General features: G+C 40.5%; 1 protein-coding gene across 1 annotated transcript in view; it reads left to right on the top strand.

Annotated features, from left to right (window-relative positions):
* DGKI (diacylglycerol kinase iota) overlaps positions 1–23,762 on the top strand; it is a 447,257-nt gene that overhangs the window by 309,987 nt on the left and 113,508 nt on the right. Inside the window, 1 exon segment of the mRNA XM_047695648.1 lies at positions 9,227–9,327. Within this exon segment, the coding sequence (XP_047551604.1) occupies positions 9,227–9,327 (101 nt within the window).

Below are 23,762 nucleotides of genomic sequence, written 5' to 3'. Positions count from 1 at the left end.
AGCAATTGAAACCTTAAGTTTAAAAAAAAAAAGCCTCTCTATCTGAGCACATGAGATCTGAAGCCATTTGGATGGCTTGAGAGTAACATTATCCTATTCTGTCTCCTTGATTCAGGTCCAGTGGTGCCTTACTCCACTGGAGATAGTCATTAATGGACCTCTGTACAATCAGAGCAGCAAAAGAATTCTCTAAGCCCCTGCAGGCTCTGCTGCTGAAAGTAGCCCTTATTAGTATTTTATGATAGAATCTTTAGTCATTTTTAATAGCTGGGAAACCTCCATTAAATGGACTTATCTCATGAGGTAGAAATGATTCTCGCCTGGTGTGATGAAAGACTAGCCTTGAGTTCTTATTCCTACCCCAACTGTTCTTCATTCATCAGTTTGAATTTGCAGGATTCTACAAAAGTACATGTTTCCTCTACCTCTAATATCCATCCCTCTGTATTTCCTTATTTGCTTCCTTTGCCTTTTATCATGGTATCTGTCCAGCTCCTATACTCTTTAAACGTAAAGCAGAAGGAGTTTAAGTGGGAACTTAAAGTCTGAAGCTCCTATAAAGTTTTCTGAAAGGTTGTCATTTAGTTGCCAATTCAGCAAATACTAGGACAGGAGATTCAGGAGATTTAAACCTGTAAGTGGTATCTAATGACAAGTAGAAATTTCTCTCCATTCATATTAACCAGAGGCAAACCAGAGAATCAGCCCTGTCTGTGAGGATAGCATGAGCGTTGCGGTTATTTTTCATTTGTTAGTCTAGTGATGGGAATTGATTTTTCCCTTGAACCAATTTCTGTCGACTGGTCCCCATCCTGGCCATTGACGCACATTACATAGCACGCATGATTAGGCGGGATGAAGAGTGTAGCTTGTTGTCATGGAAAATAGTTCTCCTTTCAAAATTAGTAAGTCCATATGGGAAGCAGCAGCTTAACAAAGATAGATATGGCGGGGCCTCCTGTCCTCAAAGAGCTCATGGTCTTATGGGGGTGGGGATCACCATGTCATGATCGCATTTACATCTCACACTGACTGCTCAGTCTCCAGCAGTCAGTCTAGATGCAAGAAGATAGTAGCTTGGTCTGTGGGGGTGTTGCCAGAGGAGACAGAAGCATACATATTTGAACACTGTTTAAAGGAGAACGACTGCAGGGAAGAGAAAGGAAGAGCAGGTGGAAAATCAGGAGAGTCTTTCGAACTGAAATCCAGAGAGAAGTGCTTCGGGAGTTAACCAGAGTGAGGAATTCTAGACTGAAGGGGGTGGGGGGTACGGTTTGAGCATGGACCCAGAAGTGGATTTAATGAGCACGAATAAGGGAAAGGAAAAGGTGAAGGCATGGTGTGATCTCATGTAGAGGAGAGTTGGAGGGTCTGCAGCTTAAAAAATAAATCTGTGATTCTGGTCCCCAGAAGTTGTAATGTTATGTATATGTGGGGGGGTTCCACATTAAAGTCTCCGAGTTGCTGCTGAGTCAATAACAGCGGTGATGTTCATTACCGCAAAAAGAAGCGGATGGTCAGGAGAACATGAAATATTGACCAGGACTACTGGTCAGTTTCTTTTCCTTTCAAGCAGAAATGAAGCTGTTCTACATGCTGAGCTTCTCGCAGGTGCCAGTAAGCGAAGCCACCGCTAGTTCTTTGTCTCTGCTTCTCCTTTGCATGCCACGAACCTGATGCCCAGCCAAAGAGACAGTCTGTAATGACCACATGCTAATTTCACTCTGCCACATATTCACTTCTTGCAATTTCAGAAGCATAAAAATGGATTTCACTAGAAAGTCTGAAAATGTGCGTGCCAGCATGTGTTTGCAGATCTCCAGAAAACTTAAAAAAATTTTTTACTTTGTTTCCACCAATTGCATAAAAGTTCTCTGATATTTGAAACTTAAAACCTATTTTTAATCTGGTAGACATTAAGTCAACAAATGGTTTCTTCGATAGGTGTCTAGCTCTGGTGCTTCAGGTTTACATTCTTTTGCCATTAGTGTCTGTGGTTGATAATCCCAGTGACTTAAAACCCAATTCCAACCCAAATGGTAGACTAAAAGTCAATAGATGTTGGAGAGAGGAAGAATTTATAAATGGGTAGTACGAACGAAGAATAGGGCACTTCTGTCTTGCACCTTCCACACTTAAGGAGGGACAGGCAGAGATGGGGCAGCCATAAATACAGTCATAATAATAGACAATTGGATGGACTAGCAAATGGTGAATCAGTGAATTCTAAGTTTTCTCCCAACTCTGCAGTGCTTTAATTCCATTATCTTATTGGAGATCTAGAGGGATAGCAGTCTCAAATAACTTGTGACTATGACATATCAAATTAACCACCCCATAAATGGATGTCTTAAGTCAAGAACTTAATTAAGTTTTTGTTTTTGTTTTAAGAGGGATAGAGTGAGCACAAGAGGCAGGGGAGGGAGAGAGAGAGGGAGAGAAGCAGACTCGCTGCAAAGAGCAGAGTCCTACACCAGGCTCTATCTCAGGATCCTGAGATCATGACCTGAGCCCAAATCAAGAGTTAGATGCTTAACCGACTGACCCACCTGGGCACCGAACATCTGTTGAAATAGAATTAACAACTTTTATAAACACATTCTCTGTTTTGGAAGTGAAAAAAAAAAACCTACTCTCTCTAGAAGAATATATTGGATAGTGGGAGCTCATTATTGCTATCATTGTGATTTTGGTTTATCTTTGGTTCCAAATTCAAAAACTCCTTTAAAATTTTCTTCACATTTCAGAGGCATTGTTCTCTGCTCCAGGCAGAAGACAACTGAATTATAAGAGTTCCCTGTGAACTCAGCAGGTGTCAGAAATCTTTTTAAAATCTCTGTTCAGAAGCTTTGATTCAATTTGGTTTTACTGCTCAATGCCAAAGAGGCCCACTTGGATGTGTTTTTGGATAGGTTATTGTCAGTGGCAGCTTGAAAATGTCCCAGGGTAAATTGCAGCAATTTCTAGGAAGTTGCTAAAGGAAGCTATTGAGTATAATTATATCTAAATAAAGCCCAGCTTGATAGCTGATGAAAGGATGTGGTACGGTAAATGTTTCTGGTTCACTGTTATTTAATTGAAGGACAGGCAGTCCTGAAATGGTATACATACTTTTCTGGTAGGGACAACTACCATTTGCATGTTCTTTTCTGTTTGTGTTGATCCCCTAGAGATAAGATGCAAAGGAACATAATCCAACGTGGATTTACCTCCAGATCTCAGAGAGCTGGATGGAGAAAGCACAGAAGTGGACGACCCAACCAGGGTTTGCCTAGGGCTCACAAAAAGAAGAACAGCTATGGGGAGGCTCAGATGATGTCCAACTGTGCTAAAGGGCCATGTGTAGCCCCAGAGGAATTCAGCTTTCCTGCATATCATTCATTTATTTGTTTAAAAACATTGATTGTGAACAATGTGGGCTAGACTCTTTTAGGTGCTGGAGTTGTAAAGAAGAGGAAAAGTCTTTTGTGCCATGAATTTCCAAGAAAGTTCATTCATAAAACAAGGGCCGTTCAAATGAATCCTATTAAAGATGAGTTATAAATATACTTTATTACATCAAGGTTATGATCACATAGAATTTCACATTTATATTGCTTGAAAGGTATTAAAGCATTACATCACAATTAAATCAGGCCTGGAAGGAGGAAGGCAGACAAAGTTGTGATGTTTTCTGCCTTGCAACGAAAAACTAACTCTGTATATATGAGTAGCAATTTCCTAGTTAAATTAGACTTCATCATTGGGGCACCTGGGTGGCTCAGTGGGTTAAAGCCGCTGCCTTCGGCTCAGGTCATGATCCCAGGGTCCTGGGATCGAGCCCCACATCGGGCTCTCTGCTCAGCAGGGAGCCTGCTTCCCTTCCTCTCTCTCTCTGCCTGCCTCTCTGCCTACTTGTGATCTCTGTCTGTCAAATAAATAAAATCTTTAAAAAAAAAATTAGACTTCATCATAGAAATGAGTGAGTCTACATAATGAGTGTTTTAGGGCGCAGGTCTTACCCTGAAGCATTTAAAAATGTTAATGAAAGTTGGACATTTACATAGTACAAAATGTAGAGTAATTATATAATTTTAAGGGTCTCCTGTAACATAAATGAGGGTTTATATTCTCAGTGTCTTTAAGACACCTTGCAAACATTTGTGGTCCCCACTGGCTTTCTCATGCCCACCAACTATAGATGGCTACGTAATTCCGAATCTTTGTCTCACTGAGTGTGTCATCAAACTGTCATTCTGCTAAGTTTTGGTATCTACTAATTGCTACTTAGAGCTGTGATTCTGGCTTCCACTCTGATATTATCTAGGATTAAATTTTTTTTAAAAAGAAAAATTTTTTTAAAAAGCAATTGGAGCATACGGGTATTAATAAAAATACAGCAACATACTTAACACTATCTACCAGGGATATACTAACTGCCTTAGATGTATTTTCTCATTTAATGCTCACATATTCCTATTATCAGGTCCATTTTCAAATTAGAAAATGGTTTAGCCAAGGTGACTTCAGAGTTCTCAGTGTCAAACATGTATTAATTGACAGAGTTCAGATTGGAACTAAGATTTTTCTGAGTTTGGGTCATATTACGCAATGTGTTATAGTGTCTTAATATTAAAGGATATTATTCCCAGATGATTCATGTTGCTAATGAGAAGGAGTTATGTGGTGTTGCTGGTCTTGAAGTGACCTTGGGGAACAAAAGCCCCCAACTCATTCTCTTCGTCTGTAAGGGGTATCCATGTGAGAAGGTTGGAATGAGGAGAGTGTGTTATGAGGACTGAGAGAAACCTGTGTAGTGAGGAAGGTGTAAGCTGAATAGCAGTAAGTGTTCTGAGAGTGGTCTGGATGGCGATCCACCTCTCCCCTCCCCCGCCAGCATCTCAGAGTAACAGGTGTGTGTAATGTGGATATGGGAAGGTGTAGTCTGGAGCCCAAGTGTGTGGATTTAATGAGATGCTTTCTGGTAGTTTGGAAGGGAGTTGTCATGGAGACGTTTGGGAGTTACATCCAAAACCATGAATTTCCACTTGCATTAAAAAACTCCGTGTTGACATTTCAGCAGAAATTTATGAGGAGGTGATAGGTTGAGGTCACTCTCCTGATTTCAAAGGGAATTCAAAGATTGCTGAATCCCTTTTCAGAACCTTGAGTGATCCCAAGGAAGTCTGGTTTAGAACCCCTACTACAGAGCCTACATCAGTATCGGGGTAGTTTGTGGTAGATGTGGTCATGGAGGCAAATCCATTTTTATCCAGGTTGTTCATCTCTTCTATGCTCTACTAACTTTCTTGGGAAAATTCAATTTTAGGAAACTAAGGGCTCTGCTATTCCCCAGACTCCAAGGAACAGCTTTGTCACCGTCTACCTCCACTCAGCCGTTAATGGGACATTAATATATTTTGACATAAAGGGACACAATTGAATTACTCAGCTTTCACTTAATATCTGTGCATTTTATCTTTCCCACCTTCTAGTTCTCTGTTTTCATGTTAGTGCTTGGCCTATAAAATACCTGTGGGAGAAGGTCCAGGAGAATGATGGCACCATCCAGACTAGACGGGTCCCCCTCTGAGGAAGCCCAGTGGCTGGCCGGAAGGGCCGAGGGCGGTCCCAGCATGCGCCCTAAACTTCTCCCGCTGTCTGACAGCAGAAGCTACTGCTTACCAGCGGAAGTTTATGTAGGCCAGGGATTTTCAGAATAATGATTATACTGATAGTAGTGAGCATCTACTGAGCACTTACAATGTGCCAGCCACTTTTCTGTATTCACTCATTTCATCCTCCCAGTATCTCTGAGAAGTGGATCTTGTTCTTATCTCTATATTACCTGTGAGGAAACTGAAGCCCAGGGCTTCCTGATTAACCAGTAGGTGGAAGAAGTGGACTTCACGTCGGGGCAGTCTGACTCAGAGCCTGAAGTTCTTCAGCTCTGCTGAACTGCCTTGTCTTTATGCCAGGATCCAAAAGAATTCAAAGGAGATTTCAATCACAGACCCCATGATTGCCCTAAAATTTGCGGATGGGCCCCAACAGTTGATCCAGGCCAAACATCAGGTACCCTCCTCAGACGAGTGGGTTCAAGCAAGCTGCTGCTGGTAGGAACGTGGGATGCATTGCAGGTCGTCAGGAACAGATGGGCGCTGACAGTAAGAGTGAGTGTTTAAGAAGGTGGGATGGGGGAGAGTGACAAGCAGTTACTGAGTCTCCATTTCTTGTCTCCTGCCTAGCCAATCGCTCTGGAGGTGAAGTGAGATAATATATTAATTCATTTGGATTCTGGAAAGTTCCATTCAAATGACAGTTCCTGTCGTATGTCCATGGTGCGCCACCTTTAAGGAGGATTGGTGGAGGCTGTGGCTCAGGAGGCAGCAGTGTGTGTCTGGAATTGGTGGGCACAGATGCAAAGCTGGGAGGTGGAAGTATGTGGGCAGGGAGCAGGCACAGATGGACCGTGAGAAAGGCAGTACACTGTGGTTAGCTAGTGAGGAGCTCCTGGGAGAAAGGAGTACAGGGACTGGTCTATAGTCATTCTCAATCCTATTTTCTACTCTACAGCTGCTGCTGGAACCAGGTCTTACTCCCGATGTCTCTACTCACTGGAGAATGCTAGAGCTCAATGTCATTAGACCTACTGCCAACTCAAAATGTATTGAAGTAGAGTTCTTTCCACCTCTGTCCTCCCCCATCTTCCATTAGAGAGTATGGCGGGCCACCACATTCTGTGCTTCCTGCTTCCCTCTTACCTGATGTACTTGTGGGGAAATATTTCTTAATCACAATCTTTTCAGGTCACTAGGGTGAACTTGAGAATAAAAGGATCAAACCCCTCTTAATTTTGGGATAAGCATCTGGCACAAACACTGTGTGGTCATTCTGTTAATTGCTTAAATTCTTTCCTAACCTCTCCTACCTACTCATGTCTAATACCTAACATTCTTTGCTGTAAATCTTATTTTTACTCTGGTTCTGAGTTATCATTTATTTACATATTGATATAATTTTAAAACCTTTTTCTGAAAATTATGATACTTGATGTAAAATAATCCTTAAGTCCCATCACATAGCGTTAACTGCTTGGGATAGCTCGCTGAACATTCTCTCCAGACACTTGTGTACATATACAAATGCCAAAATTCCGCAGTTTACATGAAGGAGATTATTCCAGATGTAATTTTCCATAATATTTTTTTCACTCCACAATGTTCCAGTGAGACTTCCCGCTAAACAGTTGTAGATCCACACACTTGTTTGTAATATTTGCCCAGTGTTTTCTTGTTTCAGTGTATAACAGTTTACTTAACTATCCCCCAGCTGATTGCTTATGGATAAGAATCTGAACTCCACATAGAGATCATATGACTTTGTTAATTCAGGCTCTGTGGTTTTGCTGTCAAATCCATGGGATTCTTGGCATCATACAATAAAACAAGCATGAAACTGATGAGTGAAGTCTCTAAGACTGTTGCTCCCAGTTCTGCCACTTAGTAGCTCTGTGACCATAAAATCACTTTTCCTTTCTGAACCTCAGCTTCCCTCCCTGTACCTGTGATATTTAAGGCATGTTCTACTAATTCAAAACATGACTTCAAATCCTATTTCCCATCACAACTTATGCCAGTTTTATTTATCATTGCCTGTTCCTGTCCAGCACAATGCCCAATACAAAGTAGACACCCAACAGACACACTTTGAATGGACTAGTCTACTGATTTGTCTTCTCAGAATTTTCCCTCAGAATTATCCATCTTGTCATTTCATATTGGCTTAGTTTTTAACCCAGTGAACCTCAGACATTTTTATTTGTCCACCCTCTCTCTTTAGAATTTATGCACTTGTATCTAAATATCTTCGTGTGGGAGGAGGAAGCGAACTATGTATGAGTATGCACATATGTATCCGTATTTGGGTCTATATGTTGTTTGGGGAGTATTAGAATGGGAGTCTACATGGAGGGAGTTAAGTCTGCTTTGCCCTAAGATGAGGTATTAGGCAAGAGAATGAGATTAAAATATTGTTCCCTTCTTCCAGAGTTGCAGTGAAATTGCATGCATGTGTGTGTTTGAGGTGCGGGTGGCAGTATTCTAACAATGTTTTATCCCTCCTTCCTTCCATCTATCTTTTTCTTCTTCCTTCCTACTCTTTCTTCTCTTTCTTTCCTTTTTGCCTCTTCCAGTCCTTCCCTTCTTTACTGAAATGAATAGAAGAGTAATGCTGTTCTTTCTACTTTGGTCAATAGCAACTTTTATCCCACAACACAAGAAAAGAGAAGCAATCCTGTATTTGCTAAAATTATCCAATGAAGTCTAAGTATAAGGTAATACTGAAGGACAAGTGGGTATTGTGTTACATTAATACATTAAAGAAATGCATTGATCCGTAGTGGTGATGATGAAAATTAAACTGTTTCACTCAACTAATGCCAGTGATTCAACGATTTGGAAAATATTATGTAAAACCCAAGGACATTCTGTGAGTGGACAGGAGGCTTCAGAAAGCTTGGTGCTGCCCTCTTTTAATTGTTTGACATGGGTCCTTCACTGGTTTGCACTGAGTTCTTCTAAAATGAATTACAACTTCATTCCCTTTCTAAAGAAAGTACATTATATATATTTTAAAATTTTTTCATCATTTTGAGGCAGTCAGAATCACCCTCACAGGCAGCATTTACTGTCATAAGCTTTGAGAGGTGCTCTCGGACTTTTGGGGTACGTAGAGGTATTTTGATCTCAATCCTGTGCTTTCTCAATTCTTGGTCTGCTTTTCAGAGGGTTTTTTTGTTTGTTTTTTGTTCTTGTCTCTATGGAGGGCCAGACTGCTGTATTTGGCTGAAAGGGGCACATTTTTCTAGAGCAGTTTTTTACAGCTCTATGCTGTGTCTCACTGGTTCAGATCAACTGTGTCTAATTTATTGTGAAACTAAACACATGATCTTATTAGAATTCTTAATGACTTAACAGTAAACAGGAAAAGCGTAGCTTCCAGACAGCTTCCAGAAGCTTTTTCTGCCTATTTCCATGTTCTTGCCTAAATTCCAGAAACTTGAGGTTTCTGGAGATACATTCTCCAGATAATGGCCATATTCTGGTAAAGAACCTACAATTCCGGTTTGAATGAGAACTTTTTCTTCCAAGCATGAAGAGACATTATTTCCTTTAGTCCTTCCAGGTGCATGTGACTCTCACTTCCACTCTCTCATTTGTCTGACTACTCGGTTCTTGTTTTGCAGTCCCCAGTCTGTCCCAGACCGCCTGAGGATCCGGGTGAACAAAATCAGTTTACAAGACTATGAAGGATTCCACTATGACAAAGAGAAACTTCGGGAAGCTTGTAAGTTGGAAGTGCCTAGTTGATCTCATGTGATCAGCCTGTCTTCAGCTGCTTGATCCTCCTTGGGTTGATGGATAGATTCGTCTTGTGTCTGAAAACAATGGTTAGGAAAATGAAGGGAAGCATAGTACCATGTGAACCCCAAGAGATGATTTATGGGCTGAAGAAAATGGAGCTGGGCAAAGGAAAACAGCAGAAGAAAATTATTATGCTGAAGAGGCCAAGTTAGGATCTTTTGGTTTATTAACCACTTTAGTCTCAGGTTTAACTAAGATGAGAAAGCAGAAAGTTGGCGAATGTCGTATGGTATCATAATGTCTAGAAAACCCTTGAGACGGCACAAGTTTCTTTCTGGAGTCTACATTACCAAATACTGTCCTCGTTCTTCCTGCAGGTGTCACAAAGTTATCCACAAAGACATGTCCAACACATCTAGCTCTTATGTGATTGCATGAATGTCAGAGGCCCACAGAGTACTCAATGTCATGATAAAGTGATTCACAGATGATGAGGTGACATTGGTCCTGAACTCTTAAATTACTCTACATATGAATACTTCTCAATGTTCATATTTTCCATGTGCTTCTTTAAATGCGTAGCTGATTTTTAGTTCATCTTATCTATCGCTCAGTATTTACTGGGCACTTTTTATGTTCCATTCACTATGTTAGATCCCTGTCTGTACTGTGGTAAATGAGATAACCGGGGTAGGCCAGAAGATGTTAAGACTGCAGGTGTGTTAGATATTAGGGTTTTGGGCTCTGTCTTAATTGTGGAGGCCAGTGATCAAGTGCAGTAAAGTCAGAGAAGATCACGACCCAGTATCCAAGGGCACAGGCAGGGATTCCAACAGAACAGAAGGAGTTTGATGGAGAACCAGAGGTTTATAAACTTAAGACCCGAAGCTGGTTCCAATATGGACCTACCTAGAGTTGTAGAAGACACAAAGGGCTAAAACTAGCAGGAACTGAGGAGGGGACACATTCCTGGGTTAATGACTTCCAAGCTCTGATTCTGGACCTGTTATCTGGAATGGGGTTTAATGGATGGAAATCCTGAAATCCACGGTCATTGTCAGGGGTGAGGGCAGAGACTTTTGATCTGGATGTGGCAGTGAGCAAGAGTCATTTCCTTGGCAGTCCAATCACTGAATCCCCCAGAGAATTCTGTGTGAAAGTTCCCCCTCTCAATTCTCTTTGCAGCTTCAGCTGCCTCAGCCCTTCTGGTTCTTTTCCTTAAACAGGGATACCTTCTAGAGCTTCTCCCCTGCCTTCCCCCTCTCTGTTCTTCTCTCTCATTTCCTTTGGTGGGAAAGTTTCAAGTGGGGAAGGAGTAATTCCCTGAACCTCTGCATTTCTCCCTTCTATACATGACTGATTATATTTTCTAATATAAATGAGATTATAAGTGACAGACTAGCACAAAATCTCATTTAATAATGTGATGGAGACACACATGTTTGTACTGGAAGGTGTAGCTACAGGGTGAGTTAAACTGACTTTTAAAGGCTACTCATTATGAAGAAGAGTGTTTTGTGTACTTTCTCATTCCAAACTTATAGACAAATAGCTTATAATTTTTGAAAACTAAAAAAGAAAGAATGGTTCTCAAGTCAGTTAATGTTTTTCAGCTTCCCTTCAACTCTGAAGGAAGTCAGTTGGGAGTAGGGAAGCATTTGAAATTTGGGGCAGAAATGAGATTTGAGGCTTATCGGTGCATTTCAATTATCTGTTCTATCTTTTCTGTGGCATTATCTGTCCACCATTGCCAGAGGTAATGGTGATTTGAGTTTTTATAAGAAGATGACATTTCCTGGCAAGTGCTTTACTCATCATCTCTTATGTGATAAAACTTCTCTGTAAGGAAACTTCTTATATCAAATTGGAGGATGTATATATATATTGGTATAAATATAAATCCAGGAAATTCAGCAGTGTCTTTGGGTCTCAGAAGGACAAAGACTCAAAGAGGAAATCAAGAAGTTAACTTATTCTAAAGATTTGAGTCTGAAGGAAACAATATAGTAATTAGAAGTAAAGATGGCCAAAAAGTTATACATTTGGTTCTTTCCTTCACTCTCTTACCTGATTCCAGCTTGCAACCAACTACAGATTCCGGGAAGGCCAACAGAGCTCACACGGAGTATAAAGACAAGAACCAGTTCAAGTCCATACGTGACACACCATACCAAAATAGATATATTATTTCAGAAGCACTGGTTAAACAAAATGCATAAAACACCTCTAGGTAAAAGGGATTTGAGGACTGCAGTCTGACCCGAATCCCAAAGGGAGTGAATCCTCTTGGGCCGTCTACTGATTGTCAGCATTACAAACCCTGAACCAGACCAGTGGTTCATTACCGGGCTTAAAGAAATCAATGCCCTTTCTGGATGATACACTGAGAGATGCATGCAAGCCAGCATGGGGCGGTTTGCCATCGCTGTTTAACAGATCTTGCTCATGTGTCTGGGTCATTATTCGTATTAGATTACAAGCTCAAGTGTTTGTTGTCTAACAAAGCCCCACTTCCATCCGTAAGGCAGGACTCCTTGGTAATTACAGGATGGCAGCCCTTTTAATTACCTTGCTTATTTTAGCAGAGAGAAAGATGACTACACTATTTCAAAGACTTACCATCCCTTTTCCATTTAGCTCCATCTCGCCTGGGGGCATTCTCCCTAAAATAATAGCATGAAGAGGGTCAGTTATTCTAGTCCCCGAGTTTGCTGGTCAATTTCAGACTTACTTAAAAGAATTAGGCTCTCATTACTGACTTTATGAATTATTAACCCTCAAGATAATGGTTATGATGTCCAAGAGGAAGGTCTATTCAGCTTTAAAAGGTGGAACATGAAGAGAAATGTTCAAAAAAAATTCCTTAAAGTAAGTCCCTAATGATAGCAGAAACTCACTCCCGTAATCGGAATGAAATATATAAGTGAGTCCTTAAGAAAGCATATAATCATAGTCTAGGCAGAGGGTCATTAGTTTTTGAGAATCTGTTGTATTTGTAATTCCAAAGGAGTTTCATTGATACAATATGTATTTTTACATCTAGAATAACTTGATTCTGGCCAAGATTTAACACTATCCCGTGTAAACGGGCTAAACTTGACTTCTGGCATGAGCTTACTCTGTGCTTTTGAATTGCCCTGATAATTCATACAAGTCTATACTCTAAAACACAAGCAAAAACCAGTTTGGAACTAAGTGAAAATAGGTGTAGCCTATAAAGGTAGGAGAGGACGGACTAACATTTGTTGTCTATGAGGTATAGTGTTCAACAACCCTTTAACATTTTCTCAGTTTAAAGGGAGTTATATGGATATTTTTAAGTATATGTAATGTATAATATATAATATCTCGGTGTATTATTCTCTGGCAAAGATGAACAATGTTAGGAAATGTGCCTTAGGCAGTTGCTTTAACGGAATTCCAATCTTTTATTTACTGACATGTTGGAAGAGTCAGAAATGTTTGTGTTTGAATCACAGTTGTAACCTTGACCAAGTCATTCATCTCTCCAATAATCATACCTCTCATCTCTAAAGTGAGAATATCATAGCAGCCTCCCAGACAGAGAGGGTGAAACGTAATCTCATGGATGAAACCGCTGGGGCCAAGTCTGGCACGCTAGCATGCTCCCCAAAAGCGGGAACTCGGATTGGGGTTGCTGTTGCTGAGACACACTATAGACACGCCGGCTGCCCTGCGGTGTGCAGGTCCCAAAGCCAGCTAACCTCCTGCACACATGCCTGTGCCTGCAAAGTACACCTGTTCCCACCTCCCAACTCACATTCTCACTTTCAGAAACAGTGCTGAAAACACTGATAAATACCACAGGAAGGTTAGGGGAAGAGGATGTAATTCACCACTTAAGTGACCTGTATTCTGTCTGTTGTGAAAGAGACGACTCTGCTGGCGGGATATTTAAACCTGTGAGATGTGTAAACCCTGAATGCCCGTATTTGGTGGTCTGGCCAGATACCTGCACACTGCTCTCTTCAGTCCAAAGACAGTCTCCTATGTGCATCACCTGGTATTCGGCACTGATTTTTTTTTTCCAACTTATTTTAGGAGCACCTGGGTAGCTCAGCCAGTGAAGTGTCTGGCTGTTGGTTTCAGCTCAGGTCATGATCTCTGAGTCATGCCTACATCGGGCTCCACGCTCTGCAAGGAATCTGTTTCTCTCCCTCTCCCCTTCCCCCTCCTTGTGAATGCTCTCTTTCTCTCTCTCAAATAAATAAATAAATTGAGAGGTACCTGGGTGGCTCAGTCAGTTTACCGTCCTACTCCTGGCTTCAACTGAGGCCATGATCTCACGGTCATGGGATCGAGCCCTGCTGGGGCTCCACACACTGCACAGAATCCACTTCAGATTCTTTTTCCCTCCTCCACTGCTTCTCCTCCTGTTCATACTCTCTTTCTCTCTCAAATAAAAAGTAAATAAAATCTTTAAAAATAATATATGTACGTCTTTTAAAAAAAACACCCTTATTTATTGAATAATTTAGATTTCTAAAAAAGTTACAGAGATACTACTGGGATTTCCTATATGCCCTTCACCCAGTTTTCCCTGTTGTTGAACATTTTATATTCCCATGCTACCTTTGTCAAAGAAACTGATAGTGCTTCATTACTATTAACTAAACTCTGGACTTTCTATTCCAGAGTCTAATCCAAGACATCACATGGCATAGGGTTGGCATGTCTTCCCTGTCTCGTCTGGTCTGTGGCACTTTCTGAGACTTTCTTCTTCTTTTTTTTTTCCCCATGACCTTGATGGTCTTAAGAAATATTGTGGCAACAGAATATCCCTCAATCTGCCCTTGTCTATTGTTCAACTCATAACTAGAATGGAGTTACAGATTCTTGGGGAAAAAAAAAGAAGAAGATGGCAGAAGTGAAGTCTCCTTTTTGTCCCATTATATCAGGGGTTACGTGATATCCACATGACATCCATGAGGAGGGTAACCTGATCACTTGGTTAAGGTTGTATTTGCTAGATTTCTCCACTGTAAAGTTACTAATTTTTTTTCTTTCTCGATGCTGTTGTTTGTGAGTCACTAGGTTTAGCCCATCTTCAAATAGGGGGGAGGTGGATCCCTGGGGTTTTTGTTGTTCCTGATTTCCATATTTGACCTCAAGTGAATTTAATTTAACACGTAAGTCAAGGTGGGGCCATTCACTCAGATGCATCCATGCTTCCAAAAACTATATATTGGCAATGATTATATGCTAGATACCACGTTAGATGGTAGATATTGGAAAATGAAATTGGGACTTGTAATGGGACAATATCATTTATTCAGTATGCAATTAATGAGTGCTTACTGTTAGCAAACAGTGGGGGGCGGGGAACAGAAATAATCCCTGATTCACTAGAGCTTTTCTCTCAAGTGATGAGAATTCCAATAGGGCTATGGAAACACTAGGTACATATTTTCCTAGCAAACATTGCTTAAATGACCAAAGAAAAGGATGGAACTATATAAGCAAGAATGAGAAAAGCCAATCTAAGTACTAATTAGTTGTATGACCTTGGGCAATATATTTATCCTCTTCAGGCTTCTGTTGCCGTATCTGCTCTGTGCAGTGGTTAAACTAGGTGTTTCTTAAGAACTGTTATATTATAGTAAATGTTTAGTCTTATAGAAATTACCTAGGGTTCAACATTTTTCCTCCTGAAATATTTTTTTAGTGAAGTTTTTTAAAGCACAGTCATCCCTCATAATGAGTGTGAACATTAGAAAATGGTGTAAGTGCATTTTGCTTCATGAATTTGCTATAAATACTGATTTTTTTTCTGTTGATGGCTTCATCTAAAATTGAATCTTTCCCCCCTCATTTAACAAATTGATAACTGGGTCGTTTGGTAGAGATTAAGCCTCCTTTTGGTGGAGGGATGTGTTCCATTTTGAAATCTGTCTGAGGAGTTAAATGATGTCGGTCTGTTCTCTGAAGGGCACTGTCCACCCCTTTGGGAGGGTGTTTGTCTTTTCCTCTTTTTCACGAGTTGACATTTACCCAGAGTTTTGTGTTTCATTTCTTTTGCTATTCTTCCCTAACTTTTGTCTAGATCATATATTTTTTATTTAAAATGTAATAAGTAAAAATAATAGCTAACTCCTATTGTACCATTACTGTGAGCAAGGAAACATCTTAACATTTCTACTCCTGTTATATAATTTAATTCTCCCAAAACCTCTGTGGTTTTGACCTGAGCAACTTGGTAAATAGAGGTGGGGGAGATGTAGAGGACCCACAGCAACCAAGAAGCAGCACACAGTGAGCTAGGAAAAAAACAGAGCTTGTTGATTGCAAGCCAAGAGAAGAAAAATGTTCTGTGCGAGAACAGTGAGAACTCTACCAAATGCCCCAGAGTGGGAGCGACGGAGTAAGGATTGCATGCTAAGAACTAGTCATCGGATTTGGGCAGAAGGTGGTTATTAGTCTCCGCCCAAGAAGTTGAAGAGTGAAAAGGTGAAGGTGAATAGAATGGGCACATGTGCACATGGGAGTGAAGGAAACCGGTCTGCATAGGTTGCTGTTTTTAGATGTTTAGCTCTAAAGGGGAAGAGAGAACAGAGTGGTGGCTGCAAGTTGGGCGTGGAATCCAGGGAGGGTTTTTTTTTGCTACTTTGTAAGATAGTACAGCTGTCTTTCCTGATGGGACCCATTTCCTAGAGAGGGAGAACTCAATTCAGAAGATAGGCTGCAGAGACCATGCCTTTGAAGGAGCAGAGATGGAATGCAGCGCCCAGTGGAGCAGTGGGGACAGGCTCTGCAGAGTACAGAGCCGGAAAGGCAGAGGCAGCTGAGTTGGGGATTTGGGTACTAGGGAGAAGCAGAAGTTCTATTCTGATCAGAGAAGTTGGAAATAATCAATCTGAAGAGGAACATATCAGTGGCCCAGGCCGGATTGCTGACCAGCATTTTAGATACAGATCATTTAATTCATTGGCTTTTCATGAGTGTGTAGAGCCTGACCTGTCACTTCCTAAGGGTCTTGACTTATGAATGAATGCACTCTCTTTCATTCCAGCTTCAAAGATTCAGATGCCAGGAGAGTATTAGGCTGGGAGTGGATGATCTTATTTTTAACATAAATCCCTTTGCAACCCAATTTTGTGTATGATCCGAAGCCTTGCTTTGTTTACAAGAAAATGCATGCTTCCAGAGCTTTGGTGAATTAGATGCTGATGACGGTAGGTCTCAGAAAGGAAATAAGCCTTCAGTGTTGATATTTGATCCTTCTTTCATTGTTAAAACTGAGCTTTTGGTAATGAGAACCTCCCATTGTAGGTCTGTCCCCAAGTCTCTGCCCAGAGGAATATTTTTCACTTTCATTAGTTAACTCTGTGCACACACACGAAATAATGACCAGTTCTTACTGTTCATACACCAACCTAGTTCATTTTGTTGGTACCTTCCCAGGTTGACAACTCTAGGACATCAACTTAGATGGCAGTTAAGTTTCTCTCTAAAAACTTCTATCCAGGTTCCTTGTATAAAATTGTTGCATATTTATGCATCATATTAATGTGTGAGTGGTGTGGGGTCAGCCACTGCATTCGTGACCTCATAGTTCATAATAAAAACACCTAGTGTTCACACAGTGCTTCATGCTTTAACAGAGGACGTTCATATACACTAATCTGCATGTGTTATAGCAGGGACACTTAGAAGATGGCCTCCCATGGGGTCACATAGCTATGACAGGATTTTAATAAGAACTCCATCTCTCTCCTAATCCAGTACACTTTCCTAATACACAGCTCTACTTCTTTATAAAGTCATAGCTGTGACCTTGTAGAAATGTGTGTTAAAGAAAGAATTTGGGATCATAGGTTTTGTTATTGGTTGGGTTTCCTCAGAAATAGAATCTGAGGCTCTTGAGTCTTCTACGTAGGAGGTTTGTTGGGGACTCTCCAAGAGGGAACAACAATTGTGAAGACGGAGGAAAGTAGCATCGACACAGGGCAGGGCAGAGGAAGATGTCGAGCTGTAATACAGTTGCAAGAGAGGCCTCCCATGGGGACATTTGGATCTGGAATGGCCATTTAGGATTGTCCCAGTGGAAGTAAGGATTGTCAGAGGCAGGTCAGGATGGCCCCTGAGAGGAAGCAAACCCTGAGTGGGATGGTGTTCTTCCAGGAGAGGGACTCAGCTGTGAGCTCTCAGTAGAGCCCACAGTCCAGCAGCTGAGGGAATGAGTGCCTCAGTCCCATCATGGACCTGGATGGGGCACTTCAGCTCTGAAAGCCTCATCTTGTTTACAGTAACTGAGCACCTGGGTTTTGAACTAAGGCCGGGAAGGTACCACCCACACACCAAAAATCCTTGAGTCCTTTCATTCACTTCTTCATTAACAAATCTTTACTGAGTACCTACCGTGTACCAAGCACTGTTCTAGGCGCTAGGGATTAGACTCATATGACCACTAGCCTCCAAATTTTCATTTGCATTTTTTTGACCTGACTTCCCTACTATTCCAAATTCAGGGAATTGGAATATCAGCTATCTTCTTTAGATGTGTCAGAATTAGCCAAAAGAAATTCAAAATGTTAATGATGACCTTTTCTTAAAAGTTCTTTTTGACATGAAGTATCATTAAGCCAAATATTCTTCACTTGGAATTTGAGTGATTAAAATTGGAAACAGAAACACAAGGCAATCTAAATTTCAGGCTATTTCTAGCCCGATGTAGTCAGAGATAACTCTAAAGTTTGATCTTCAACAAGGTGGACATTTCTTCTATGTATTCTTCCAATTTATTGATAGAGATATTGAACCAAATAGATCCAAGGACAGAAATATGTGCCAATCCGAAAATAACCTCTTTGCAGATTGACTCAGAACAACAATTTTATGTGCTCCCAACACGGGTAAAAGCTGTAGACTTTTCATAGTTCCTACTGGGGAAAGCATTTTTTCTTCATACTTAGTGGGTTTCCTGAATCACTGATCCATGGCATTCTCCTGGAGTCATAGATAAACAGAATTAGGAGTCCCCTGGGTTGTCAGATAACAAGGGTATGTTTGCTTAAATCTGCCCTGTTTCATTTCTCTGTGTGGCAGCTGTCTACATGTAATTTGTTTACTCTTTTTGCTTCCAGAAAGAGATTGAGGCCTCTTCAGAAGATTTTTAGGAAATATTTCTGTCATTAATTTTCCACCTGTATCCATTGAACTCAGAAATTCAGAGCCATATGACTGTGTCCTCCATATCTAACTGTTGATGACCTTGCCTATCACAGAACAGTGCATAGATATAGTGTGATGTTGAAATTGTGGAAAGTCTTTGAGCTAGGGTCTCTAACCATCATTTTGAGTATTTAAGTTTTAGGTACAGTTAGGAATCTTTGCTTTTGGCCCTTAATGTTTTCTCTTTCATATTTATTTGGCTGGCTAGGCCATGCAGCCAACATTCCAATGTCATAACTAAGTATTTGTTATCTCCTAATTACTAGAGTGCTGGCTCTAGTAAATTATCACTGGCTGTTCTTCTCTGTATGTAGGAATTTTGCAAATACCTTACTGATAAATGCACCTGGGAAAAATTCTATAGTTTTCTAGTGCCCATTGTCAAGCACATTCTAGAACCTCACCATTAAAAGCTGCTATTATGTTTTACCCTGGGAATAAATCCCAAGGAATTTTATAACACATTTTGTTTTACAAGAATTTCATTGAATGTGACATTAGGAACTTTCATTGAAATGAAGTTCTCTCCATCAAAAGTAGAAATTTACATCATTGTTGGTAAACTTTCATATTAAGTTGGAAGATTATGACATTTCATAAAACTGTCTCATCTAAACCTTTGGTGTCTATAATTATAAGAGTATTGGGCCTTTGCCCATAATTTCCCATAGATTATTACTGGTAATACATGAACTAAATTCATCAGAGGTAGGGAAAAAAAGAAAAAAAAAACTTGTACAATTTTAAACATATTAGCCACGACTGGGTTGCATTCTCCATCTGACTCTTTTTATTTTTGTTCAGAAGACTTGTTTTAACATCTTTTTTTTTCTAGATTTTCTTTCTCACTTCTGCTTTTCCATTTATTATACCCTTCATGCCAGTGGTTGCTAAGAGGAAAAGAAAAGGATCTGTTACTGAGTAATTCTTACTTCCCAAGGTGCTGTAGTATGGGGTTTGAATGGATGTCTGGGGAGTTAGGACATCCCCTTTCCTCTTCCTTCCTTCCTTCTGCTTTTGGTTCTCCAGGCTTGGGAATTCTTAAGAATTCTGCCTGTAACCACATTCTAACTCCGAAACCTCTTTCAGATAGTTCAGTTCTTATCTACTGCCTTTGACGTATTTATAAGTGGTCTTTTTCATCCATCATTACAAAGGCCAGTTTCATATTGTTTTCATAACCCATCTGTCCATCTCTTTCTCTCTCAGTCTTCCTCCTCCCCAGCTCAGCAGGCCACAGTCCACTGTGGTGTTTGGCAGGTTACAAGGAGATTATAGCTATCTTGCCTACTCTAAACAACTTTGAGCAATCCTTGTGTCTTTTCCTTCTCACTATCCAGTTGTTCATGGAGTTGATTCCTTAACTTTAGTCTCTCCTTTCTTACCTTTGCTGCTACTCCTCTCTTCTGGGCTTCACCATTGTTCCTCCCTGTTGCTGCTGAAAATCTTCCTAACTCACCTTCCAGCCATTCACCTTGTCTTCCACATCTCCTCCCAAAATTTTTCTAAAATATCAAAGAAAAATTGCAAGTGGACAAATGAAACAGGCTAGGAAGAACTTATTCAAGACTTTTGCAATAAGGAAGAGAAAGTGAACTCAACCCTGCTGTGACAAAAGGAAGGAGAATTTTTTTTTTTTTAAGATTTTACTTATTTATTAGAGAGAGGGAGATCACAAGTAGGCAGAGAGGCAGGCAGAGAGAGGGGGAAACAGGCTCTCCACCGAGCACAGAACCCAATGCGGGGCTGGATCCCAGGACCTGGAGATCATGACCTGAGCTGAAGGCAGAGGCTTAACCCACTGAGCCACCCAGGCACCACAAGGAAGGAGAATTTTTTTTTCTTGCCAATATTGAATACCTTCAATCTTTTTTTTTTTAATTTAATTTCTTTTCAGTGTAACAGATTTCATTGTTTATGCACCACACTTAGTGCTCGATGCAATACATGCCCTCCATAATACCCACCACCAGGCTCCCCCAACCTCCCACCCCCCCTCTCCTTCAAAACCCTGAGATTGTTTTTCAGAGTCCATAGTCTCTCATGGTTCATCTCCCCCTCCAATTTCCCTCAACTCCCTTCTCTCCATCTCCCCATGTCCTCCATGTTATTTCTTATGCTCCACAAGTAAATGAAACCATATGATAATTGACTCTCTTTGCTTGGTGTATTTCACTCAGCATAATCTCTTCCAGTCCTGTCCATGTTAATACAAAAATTGGGTATTCATCCTTTCTGATGGAGGCATAATACTCCATAGTATGCACATCTTCCTTATCCATTCGTCCGTTGAAGGGCATCTTTGTTCTTTCCAAAGTTTGGCAACCATGGCCATTGCTGCTATGAACATTGGGGTACAGATGGCCCTTCTTTTCACTACATCTGTATCTTTGGGGTAAATACCCAGTAGTGCAATTGCAGGGTCACAGGGAAGCTCTATTTTTAATTTCTTAAGGAATCTCCACACTGTTCTCCAAAGTGGCTACACCAACTTGCATTCCCACCAACAGTGTAAGAGGGTTCCCCTTTCTCCACATCCTCTCCAAAACATGTTGTTTCCTGTCTTGCTAATTTTGGCCATTCTAACTGATGTAAGGTGGTATTTCAATGTGGTTTTAATTTGAATCTCCCTGATGGAAAGCGAAAATGAACTTTTGGGACTTCATCAAGATCAAAAGCTTCTGCACAGCAAAGGAAACAGTCAGCAAAACAAAGAGGCAACCCACAGAATGGGAGAAGATATTTGCAAATGACAGTACAGACAAAAGGCTGATATCCAGGATCTATAAAGAACTTCTCAAACTCAACACACACAAAATAGATAATGTCAAAAAATGGGCAGAAGACATGAACAGACACTTCTTAAAGACATACAAATGGCTATCAGACACGAAGGAGAATTTTTAAGCACTGGGGTGAGCGAGTAAAAAAGTAGTGGAGGACATTAGCAATAGGTTAGTCATTGTGATTAGGTTATTCATGTTTGTTAATTGTCACTTATTAGCAGCAATGAGTTAGGCTCCTACCGACCAGGGGATATTCGAAGATCAGGACACAATCTTCCTTGAAGGGTCCATTTCAGAGAGATGCCTCCCAGGTCTTTGAGAAAGACAATCTGGGGTTACAAAAGTGACTGATATTCTGGGAAAAGATTGGCATCTTAAAAGGACAGAGAAAAATTTACAATTGAAAGTCTTCTAAGTAGGAACTGGGAGGTCAGGCACTGTCTCAGGTATAGTCAAGCTGAGGGGAACATGAAGACCTTCTAAGTGAATGTAAATGTGAAACCTTTATCATCTGTTGGAAACCCTAGAGTATCTGCCCATCCTTTTGAGAATAAAGTCTCAACTCCTTAGTATAAAAAATAATGCAAGCCTCTAGTCTTGGTCTTGCTCCCTTATACTCTGTACCAACCTATTTTCCTAAGTCCTGAATATTTGCTGCTTTTCATATCTTGGTTTCTTAGAATCTAAGGATGGTCTAAGACTAAGAGAATTTCCTGTGCCTGACAAACTCCTGTCTCTGTTGCCAGACTCCCTTATTGTCTTCATTTGGGATAACTCCTCTTGAAGTGTGTCCTGATCTAGGAAGTGTGCAATTTCTCTGTATCCTAAGCGTATTAGGTTCTTCTCTGTCAGAATTCCAATCACAAGGCATACACATGGTATAGAATCAAGAGATTATCTTTTTGTCCCTCTTTTCCTGGTCTATAACACCTTGAGGGCAGGTACTGGGTCTTATTGAGTGTTGTACCCTCATCTTCTAGCACTACAGTTGTCTCTGGCATAAGAAAATGCTTAAAACTTGTGTGCTGGATGATTAAGTGGATGATATATAGACCTGACAGGTATTTTTGTACAATTCCATAAACACACACACACACACACACGCATGCAGTTAAGTGAAAGTGAATACCAGGAGTTATCTTTTGAGATTATAAATGACAAAGCATTTAAGAGGATATTTTTTTTTAAAAAGTGAGTTGGATGTCCCTTGGGTTGTCTTCTCAGTTTCCTACTAGGATAAGAAGCAGAATTCAATCTGTGGTTTGAAACCTGGATTTGTAGGAAAATTGCTACTTTCTGGAAAGCACGCCCCCAAAATATATCCTCATACAGAATGCAGTGAAAACTACCTAATTGACTTTTATCTTGTGGGTGACATTTTGAACTAAATGTGGGAAGGTTTAGCTCAAGCTATGGAGTACAAACTCTAGGATCACTTTTAATCACAGGAGCCAGGGTTCATGCAAACCTTTACAGACTCCAGCTATGGCATGGTGTAATATAAAGTTCTTGGGATTTTGTGTATCCTTTTGAATGCTAATATGCTTATTAATTTCTTGTGTTGGTTCCACTGAGCTGTGGCTGTTAATGATGACAAGTTGTTGTAAAATGGACCTGTGTCACATGGAGGGAGAGGAATTGGATTGAAACATTGCCAACTCATTCTCTTTAATTATTGTCAGCCATCAAATTAGAACTTTAGTTCCCTGATAACTCTGACACATTGAAAACTAATGAGGACTATGGGAAGATTCCACTTGCCCCCTCCCACCCTTAGTCCTTCCTTAGGACATTCCTTCCTTTCTCTAGTCCCCTGCCTCCCCTCCCTGATTTTTACTTCTAGTTGCTTCTTCCCCTCATCTTATGACTTCTTTAATAGTGTTAAAACTATGCCCAAGAAGGTAGGCAACATTTGTTTTCCTATATGTAAGCAAATTCTTGGATGTTAGCAAAGTATCTCTCTATGGGAAACTCAGAGCCTGTTTTTTTTCTTTTCTTTTCTTTTCTTCTTAATTAGTAGACTTTATTTTTTAGAGCAGTTTAGGTTTACAGAAAGTTTAAGTGGAAAATACACAAAGTCCCATATATCCCCTCAACGCTTCTCCCCACCCCCGCACACATAGTTTCCCTTATTATTAACATCTTGCTTTAGTATGATACATATGTTGTTACAGTTGTTGAGCATTAACATTAATGCATTGTTATTAACTAAAGTCCACATTTCTACATTAGGATTCATGCTTGTGTTCTACAGTTTTATGGGTTTTCACAGATGTGTGACACATATCCACTATGACAGTATCATTGAGAGTAGTTTTGCTGCACTAAGTACCCCCTGGGCCGTACCTATTCATCCATCCTTTTCTGTATCCCTTAGCAACCATGACTTTTTTACTCTCCATAGTTTTGCCTTTTCTGAACACCACGTAGTTGGAATCAT

Source organism: Lutra lutra, chromosome 11, assembly GCF_902655055.1.
Source record: "Lutra lutra chromosome 11, mLutLut1.2, whole genome shotgun sequence".
In the NCBI taxonomy this organism is placed as follows: Eukaryota; Metazoa; Chordata; class Mammalia; order Carnivora; family Mustelidae; genus Lutra; species Lutra lutra.
The sequence above is the reverse complement of the archived record's forward strand: the minus strand, read 5'-3'. Positions and strand labels throughout refer to the sequence as shown.